Here is an 8,996-nt window from a genome sequence, read left to right as displayed (position 1 = left end):
CTCTCCCCTCTTATCTCTATTGTTCTCTCCCCTCCTCTTTCTATTGTTCTCTCCTCTCCTCTCTCTTTTGTTCTCTTTGCTCTCTCCTTTCTCTATTGTTCTCTCCCCTCCTCTCTATTGTTCTCTCTCCTACTCTCTCTTTTGTTCTCTTACCTCTCTCCTTCTTTCTCTATTGTTCTCTCCCCTCCTCTCTCTATTGTTCTCTCCCCTCCTCTCTCTATTGTTCTCTCTCCTCCTCTCTCTATTGTTCTCTCCCTCCTCTCTTTATTATTCTCTCCCCTCCTCTCTCTATTGCTCTCTTCCCTCTTCTATATTGTTCTCTCCCCTCCTCTCTCTATTGTTCTCTTCCCTCCTCTCTCTATTGTCCTCTTCCCTCTCTCGCTTTCACACAGTCTCCTCCTCTCTTTGTCCTATATATTCCCACCCTCCCCTTCCTCATTTCCCCCTGTTTTCTTCTTGGTCATTACTATGTCTGCTATCTCTCTCCCCCTCTTTAACTCAGTCTCTTTTCCCTCTCTCCCTCCTCTCTCTATTGTTCTTTTCCCTCTCTCCCTCCTCTCTCTATTGTTCTTTTCCCTCTCTCCCTCCTCTCTCTTTTGTTCTCTTCCATCTCTCCCTTCCTCTCCCTATTGTTCTCTTCCCTCTCTCCCCTCCTCTTTCTCTATAGTTCTCTCCCCTCCTCTCTCCATAGTTCTCTTCCCTCTCTCCCATCCTCTCTCTATTGTTCTCTTCCCTCTCTCTTCCCTCATTTCTCTGTTCTCTCCCCTCCTCTCTCTATAGTTCTCTTCCCTCTCTCCCATCATCTCTCTATTGCTCTCTTCCCTCTCTCTATTGTTCTCTTCCCTCTCTCCCTCCTCAATCTGTAGTTCTCTTCCCTCTCCCCCTCCTCTTTCTCTTGTTCTCTTCCCCTCTCTCCCTCCTCTCTCTATTGTTCCCTTCCCTCTCTCCTCCTCTCTTTATTGTTTCCTTCCCCCTCCTCTCTTTATAGTTCTCTTTCCCTCTCCCCTCCTCTCTCTATTGTTCTCTTCCATCTCTTCCCTCCTCTATCTATTGTTCTCTTCCCCCTCTCCCCTCCTCTCTTTATAGTTCTCTTCCTTCTCCCCTCCTCTCTCTATAGTTCTCTTCCCTCTCTCCTTCATCTCTCTATAGGTCTCTCTCCTCTCCTCTCTCTTTAGTTTTCTTTCCTCTCCCCTCCTCTCTATCTCTAGTTCTCTTCCCTCTCTCTCTTCTATCTCTATTGTTCTCTTCCCTCTCTCCCCTCCACTCTCTATTGTTCTCTTCCCCTTTTTCCTCCTCTCTCTATTGTTCTCTTCCCTCTCTCCCTCCTCTCTCTATTCTCTTCCCTCTCTCCCCTCCTCTCTCTATAGTTTTCTTCCCTCTCTCTCCTCCTCTCTCTATAGTTGTCTTCCCTCTCTCCCCTCATCTCTCTATAGTGCTCTTCCCTCCCCCCTCCTCTCTCTATTGTTCTCTCCCCTTTCTCCCCTCCTCTCTCTATTGTTCTCTTCCCTTTCCTCTCTCTATTGTTCTCTTTCCTCTCCCCTCCTCATTCTATTGTTCTCTTCCTTCTCTCTTCTCCTCTCTCTATAGTTCTCTTTCCTCTCCCCTCCTCTCTCTCTCTAGTCCTCTTCCCTCTCCCCTCCTCTCTCTATTGTTCTCTTTCCTCTCTCCCCTCCTCTCTCTATAGTTATCTTCCCTCTCCCCTCCTCTCTCTATTGTTCTCTTCCCTCTCTCCCTCCTCTCTCTATTGTTATCTTCCTTCTCTCCCTCCTCTCTCTCTGTTGTTATATTCCCTCTCTTCCCTCCTCTCTATTATTCTCTCCCATCCCCTCTCTATTGTTCTCTTCCCTTCTCTCTCTATTGTTCTCTTCCCTCTCTCTATTGTTCTCTCCCCTCCTCTCTCTATTGCTCTCTTCCCTCTCTCCCCTCCTCTCTCTATTGTTCTCTTCCCTCTCTCCCTCCTCTCTCTGTTGTTCTCTTCCCTCTCTCCCTCCTCTCTCTATTGTTCTTCCCCCTCCTTTCTCTATTGTTCTCTTCCCTCTCTCCTCCCCTCTCTATTGTTCTCTTCCCCTCTCCTCTCTCTATTGTTCTCTCCCCTTTCTCCCCTCCTCTCTGTTGTTTTCTTCCCTCTCTCCCTTCCTCTCTCTATTCTCTCCCCTCTTATCTCTATTGTTCTCTCCCCTCCTCTCTGTATTGTTCTCTCCCCTCTCTCCCCTCCTCTCTCTGTTGTTCTCTTCCCTCTCTTCCTTCCTCTCTCATTTCTCTCGACTCTTATCTCTATTGTTCTCTCCCCTCCTCTCTGTATTGTTATCTCCCCTCCTCTCTCTGTTGTTCTCTTCCCTCTCTTCCTTCCTCTCTCATTTCTCTCGACTCTTATCTCTATTGTTCTCTCCCCTCCTCTTTCTATTGTTCTCTCCTCTCTCTCTTTTGCTCTCTTCCCTCTCTCCTTCTTTCTCTATTGTTCTCTCCCTTCCTATCTCTATTGTTCTCTCTCCTCCTCTCTCGTTTGTTCTCTTACCTCTCTCCTTCTTTCTCTATTGTTCTCTCCCCTCCTCTCTGTATTGTTCTCTTCCCTTGTCTCTCTATTGTTCTCTCTCCTCCTCTCTTTATTATTCTCTCCCCTCCTCTCTCTATTGTTCTCTCCCCTCCTCTCTATTGTTCTCTCCCCTCCTCTCTATTGTTCTCTCCCCTCCTCTCTCTATTGTTCTCTCCCCTCCTCTCTATTGTTCTCTCCCCTCCTCTCTATTGTTCTCTCTCCTCCTCTCTCTTGTTCTCTCCCCTCCTCTCTTTATTATTCTCTTCCCTCCTCTCTCTATTGTCCTCTTCCCTCTCTCGCTTTCACACAGTCTCCTCCTCTCTTTGTCCTATATATTCCCTCTCTCCCCTTCCTCATTCCCCCCCCCACTATTTTCTTCTTGGTCATTACTATGTCTGCTATCTCTCTCCCCCTCTTTAACTCAGTCTCTTTCCCCTTTCTCACTCACCTTGCCCCTCACTTTCTTTTCTTTTCAGTCTCTGTTCCGGCTGTCCTCTCACGCTTCTCTTCCCCCTCTTGAATCCCATTTGCCTCCCTCTTCCCTCCTCTCCCTTTTCTCTTCCATTTCCTCTCTCTTTTTTCTTTCTTGTCTCTATCACTCTCCTCTGCATTGCCCCCTCTCTCTGACTTATCTCTGTCCTACCTCCCTCTTTCTCCGCACCTACCCTAATGTCTACAAAACACCCTCTCATCTGTTACATGTTTGTCTATTGTATGAAATAGCAAAAATAATGAAGCAATTATATTGATGCTGATAAAAACATGAAGTAAACAAAACACAAACCTTAAAAAAGTGGACACATTGCATTTACTACTTTTTTTGTGTGAGGTATCCAAGCAAATTATTCTTAGTTTTTTCCGCAGACCAAGCATATTTTGAAAATAACTTTAGTTTGCACAGTTATTATAATAAGGGGAAAAATGACACCATATAAAATGCCATTAGCAGCACAGGAGTCATTATTTCCTAAACATTTCAAACCTACATTTTATTGCCGACATCTAGCATCATTGTATCCCTGCCTATTTGGTATGTGTCTGTATTTGTGTATGTGTATATTTCTACTTGTGTGTGTGTGTATTTGTGTGTGTGTATCTCTACGTGTGTGTGTGTGTGTGTGTATCCCTGCAGATGTGTGGGTGTATCTCTACTTGTGTGTGTATATTTGTATGTGTGTATCCCTGCAGATGTGTGTGTGTGTGTATCTCTATGTGTGTGTGTGTGTGTGTCTTTGTATGTGTGTATATCCCTGCAGATGTGTGGGTGTATCCCTGTGTGTGTGTGTATCTCTACTTGTGTCTGTGTATTTGTGTGCGTGTGTATATCTCTACTTGTGTGTATTTGTATGTGTGTGTATCCATCTCTACTTGTGTGTGTGTATTTGTATGTGTGTGTATCCCTGCAGATGTGTGTGTATCTCTACGTGTGTGTGTATCTCCACGTGTGTGTGTGTTTGTGTATCTCCACGTGTGTGTGTGTGTATATCTCTACTTGTGTGTGTATATTTGTATGTGTGTATCCCTGCAGATGTGTGTGTGTATCTCTATGTGTGTGTGTGTGTATATTTGTATGTGTGTATATCCCTGCAGATGTGTGTATCTCTATGTGTGTGTATATTTGTGTGCGTGTGTATATTTGTATGTGTGTGTGTCCCTGCAGATGTGTGTGTATCTCTATATGTATTTGTATGTGTGTGTATCCCTGCAGATGTGTGGGTGTATCCCTGTGTGTGTGTGTATATCTCTACTTGTGTCTGTGTATTTGTGTGCGTGTGTATATCTCTACTTGTGTGTATTTGTATGTGTGTGTATCCATCTCTACTTGTGTGTGTGTGTGTGTATTTGTGTGTATATCTCTTCTTGTGTGTGTGTGTGTAACTGCAGATGTGTGTATATCTCTTCTTGTGTGTGTATAACTGCAGATGTGTGGGTGTATCTCTACTTGTGTGTGTGTATTTGTATGTGTGTGCATCCCTGCTTTTGTGTTTGCCTCTGTCTTTGTGTATGTGTCCGCAAGTGTGTGCATGTGTCTCTGCCTCTGTGGGTAGTCTCTGTGTTTGTCTGCCAGTGTGCATGTGTCTCTGCCTCTGTTTGTCTCTGCCTACCTCAGTTTGCTTCCATCTAAAACAAACTTCTTTTTAGGTAAGAGAATAAGCTGATATATACTGTGTGTATATATATATATATATTTACTTTATCTATATAGCAGTGTTTTACATCTACCTCCTCTAACAAACCTTAGAGATGGCCCTGTGTGGGTCTGTACGTCAAATAAAAGCTGATAACAGCATTTTTCCTTGGTAACCTTTATTATAATATATAAATTATTTTGGTTGAAACCCCACAGACAGAAGAAAATTGTACTCATTTAATTTTCGGACCCTCCCTTTAACCATTCACATTTGGTTATGTTAGATTTCACCATGGCAAATTATCTGTAAAATTTCACTATAGTACTTTACCTGGCACATTACCCATTAAACACTATAGAAATATTGCACCATCTGGGATATAATGACTATTTAGTTTAGCTGAATCTCTATTAACTAATTTTTTTACCCAGATCAGCCCTGGAGTACCACAGGTTTTTAAAACACTGTTTTGTATGCAGATCTTTTGGATAAAGTAATTAATTTCTGATACATATATACAAAATAACTTTACTGTTCCTTTAACAAACTATCAAACGAATACGAGAAACAACATTAATACAATTTTATGTAGTTTATTTAAATATAAAAATTTGTCGTAGAAAACACAATTTACAATATTGCAAACAATGTTCATAAAAACATAATTCAAAATATCAAGAACAATGTATAGTAACACATCATAAAAAGTAAAGTGCCATTGCTAATACAGTAAATAAAACATTCACAATCAGACGGTCCCAATTACAATATACCAACAAGCTGTCCATGAACAAACATTTGCACTAATGTTTCATAATCTAAACATATTTATAACATTGTGGCAATATACATTTGGAAGACATTTTTAGAAAGTCAATGCAAATTCATGTTACAGAAAATCCTTATTTATTTCCACAATTAATTTGTTTCAAGACCAGTTCTGTAAAGCTATAATAATATTAGTTTTACATTTTTTAAAAAGGTTCGGACATAGTCTTTTCTAGAACATTTTAATCTACTTCTTCAATGGTTGGGCCTGAGCTGGTACCTTGACGAGCTTGGGCACCACAGCTGGAGCCTGGCATGTTACCTGGCATATTTCCTGGCATGGCACCCTGGTACAATTTAGTGATGACTGGTTTGCACACCTTCTCCAGTTCTTTTTGCTGATGGGTATACTCCTCTTTAACTGCTAGCTGGTTGTTTTCCAGCCATGAGATGACCTGATTGCACTTCTCAATGATGGTCTTCTTGTCAGCTTCACTGATCTTCCCCTTAATATTGTCATCATCCACCATGCTCTTTATATTTAAAGCGTAGGACTCTAGGGAGTTCTTAGCTGCAATCTTTTCTCTTTGGGCCTCATCATCAGCCTTATACTTCTCTGCCTCTTGCACCATATTCTCAATTTCTTCCTTGCTCAGTCGTCCCTTGTCATTTGTGATGGTGATTTTGTTCTGTTTGCCTGAACTCTTGTCCATAGCTGAAACATTGAGGATGCCGTTGGCATCAATGTCAAAGGTGACCTCAATTTGGGGCACACCTCTAGGAGCAGGGGGTATGCCACTAAGTTCAAACTTTCCCAGCAGGTTGTTATCTTTGGTCATGGCTCTCTCACCTTCAAAAACTTGGATGAGGACACCAGGTTGGTTATCTGAATATGTGGAGAAAATCTGAGTCTGCTTGGTGGGAATGGTGGTGTTGCGCTTGATGAGGACGGTCATGACCCCACCAGCTGTCTCCAAGCCTAGAGAAAGAGGGGCAACATCCAGAAGAAGCAAGTCCTGTACATTCTCAGACTTATCTCCCATTAAAATGGCAGCCTGAACAGCAGCACCATAGGCCACAGCCTCATCAGGATTAATGCTCTTGTTTAGCTCTCTGCCATTAAAAAAGTCTTGAAGCAGCTTCTGTACTTTAGGGATGCGAGTGGAGCCTCCTACTAGGACAATATCATGGATCTGGGACTTGTCCAGCTTGGCATCTCTCAAGGCCTTCTCCACTGGTTCCAAAGTACTCCGGAAGAGATCAGAACACAACTCTTCAAAGCGGGCTCTAGTAATAGAGGTGTAGAAGTCAATGCCCTCAAACAAGGAGTCAATTTCAATACTGGCCTGAGTGCTGGAGGACAGGGTGCGCTTGGCTCTCTCACAGGCTGTTCTCAACCTCCTCAGTGCTCTCTTGTTTTGGCTTATGTCCTTCTTATGCTTCCTCTTAAATTCTTCCACAAAGTGGTTTACCATGCGGTTGTCAAAGTCTTCTCCTCCAAGATGGGTGTCTCCAGCTGTAGCCTTGACCTCAAATATGCCATCATCTATGGTGAGGATGGAGACATCAAATGTGCCGCCTCCTAGGTCAAAGATCAGAACATTTCGCTCACCACGGGATGTCTTGTCCAGTCCATATGCAATAGCAGCTGCTGTAGGCTCATTAATGATTCTTAGCACATTCAGTCCAGCAATAACACCAGCATCCTTAGTGGCCTGTCGCTGAGAGTCATTAAAGTAGGCTGGTACAGTAACCACAGCATTGGTGACAGGGTGGCCAAGGTAAGCTTCTGCTGTATCCTTCATCTTGAGCAGCACCATAGAGGAGATCTCTTCAGGGGAAAAAGTCTTCTCTTCTCCCTTGTACTCTACCTTGACTTTAGGCTTCCCCCCATCACTCACCACCTGGAAGGGCCAGTGCTTCATGTCAGACTGCACTATGGGCTCATTATACTTTCTGCCTATCAGCCTTTTAGCATCAAAGACGGTGTTCTGTGGGTTCAGGGCCACTTGGTTCTTGGCAGCGTCTCCAATCAGTCTCTCTGTGTCTGTAAAAGCCACGTAGCTGGGGGTGGTGCGGTTCCCCTGGTCATTAGCGATGATCTCCACTTTCCCATGCTGGAAAACACCCACACAGGAATAGGTGGTGCCCAGGTCAATGCCGATGGCGACTCCTTTGGCTGACATTGTGTTATATCTGAGAGCTTCAGTTGTGACAGACTTCTATGCGGTGTCAGGAAGTTTAGTGGGTCTGTAGCGGCTCTTCCCTGCTGTGTCCTGTAATAACGAGCGGCTCTTCCCTGCTGTGTCCTGTAATAAGTAGCGGGTCTGTGCTGTACCTATTAGCTCGTTATCACGATCAGCTGTTTTCAGTACTGTACACTCGCTTGTAAACAGCATTTATTTATATTCCACGGGCACCTTAACGTCACAGCTACCTCCGCCAATCACACAGCGGTCCTTACCAAGCTATCGGGTGTAACCTAGCAACGTCCAGAACATTCAGGCGCTTTCTCCGCACCTTATCCAATCAGCGACTAGATCCATGAGAACATTCGCGATGTTTCCCGGTGTCTGTCAGAGTTGTCCAATCAACAGCTTAATAATGCTTGTGACGTCACCGGTCTAAAGAATTTTCGCGAGTCTTCTAGCTAAGTGGAAGTGTGCTGCACTTGTCAATCATCGTGAAAGGGCGTGGCTTCACAGGCTAATTCTACAGAAGAAACTTTCTGAGCTGTAATTACAGATGTTTGTGTTTAATACATAAACAGTATACTGTGTATTGTATCTGTTGTTTACTTAACTAAAGGTTCTAGCACATGTGAGATACTATAGAGTGCAGCGCACATACTGTTACACTCTCTGTGCTCATTTTATTGTCTCACTCTTCTCCTTTCTCTTCACTCTCTTTTACTTCTCTCTCTTTCCTCTTAGTCTTCTGTCGGTTTCCCCTATTCACATTCTTTACATCACTCTGGTCTCTCTTATTCTTCTCTTTTCTCCCCTTACACTCTCATTGTCACTCTCTTCACTTCTCCCTCCTTCCTGTCTCTTTTCTCTCACTTTTCTGTCTTCTCATCTTTTTCTTTTACTGAGTCTCACTCTATCCTATCTAACTCTCCTCCCCACTCTCTTTTTCCTTCTCTCTCTTTCCTTTTACTCTCATCGTCTCTATCTTCTCTTCAGTTTCCTTATCACTCTCATTTCTTTCCTCTTTCTCCTCTGTCCTCCTCTAGCGTTCTATCTTCCTTCTTTTCCCTCTCACCCTCTATTGTTCTCTTATCTTCTCTCTTCTATTCCCTCCCCTCCTTTTTCTATTGTTCTATTCCATCTCTCCTCCTCACTATATTGTTGTCTTCCCTTTCTCTATAGTTCTCTCCCCCCTTTTTATATTGTTCTCTTCCTCTCTCTTATAGTTCTCTTGCCTCTCTCCCCTCCTTTTTCTATTGTTCTCTTATCTTCTCTCTTTTCTTCTATTCCCTCCCCACCTTTTTCTATTGTTCTCTTCCATCTCTCCTCCTCACTATATTGTTGTCTTCCCTTTCTCTATAGTTCTCTTCCCTC

General features: G+C 43.4%; 1 protein-coding gene across 2 annotated transcripts; it reads right to left on the bottom strand.

The window, feature by feature from the left end:
• Positions 1 to 5,675: 5,675 nt before the first annotated feature.
• LOC128636107 (heat shock 70 kDa protein-like) lies at positions 5,676 to 7,649 on the bottom strand. Of its 2 annotated transcripts, XM_053689171.1 has the most exons (2): positions 5,756 to 7,619; positions 5,676 to 5,713 (listed from the first exon to the last, which is right to left on the bottom strand). In XM_053689171.1, exons 1-2 carry the CDS (start codon positions 7,617 to 7,619, stop codon positions 5,676 to 5,678), a joined length of 1,902 nt encoding a protein of 633 aa, XP_053545146.1. The 2 variants fall into 2 exon arrangements, with proteins under 2 accessions (XP_053545146.1, XP_053545147.1); XM_053689172.1 differs by having other exon boundaries at positions 5,676 to 7,649.
• Between the last annotated feature and the right edge of the window lie 1,347 nt (positions 7,650 to 8,996).

Source organism: Bombina bombina, chromosome 7 (assembly GCF_027579735.1).
Source record: "Bombina bombina isolate aBomBom1 chromosome 7, aBomBom1.pri, whole genome shotgun sequence".
Lineage (NCBI taxonomy): Eukaryota > Metazoa > Chordata > Amphibia > Anura > Bombinatoridae > Bombina > Bombina bombina.
The sequence above is the reverse complement of the archived record's forward strand: the minus strand, read 5'-3'. Positions and strand labels throughout refer to the sequence as shown.

Excerpts from the sequence above, each read along its gene's own strand:
- LOC128636107 (XM_053689172.1), bottom strand. The coding sequence starts at position 7,619 with ATGTCAGCCAAAGGAGTCGCCATCGGCATTGACCTGGGCACCACCTAT.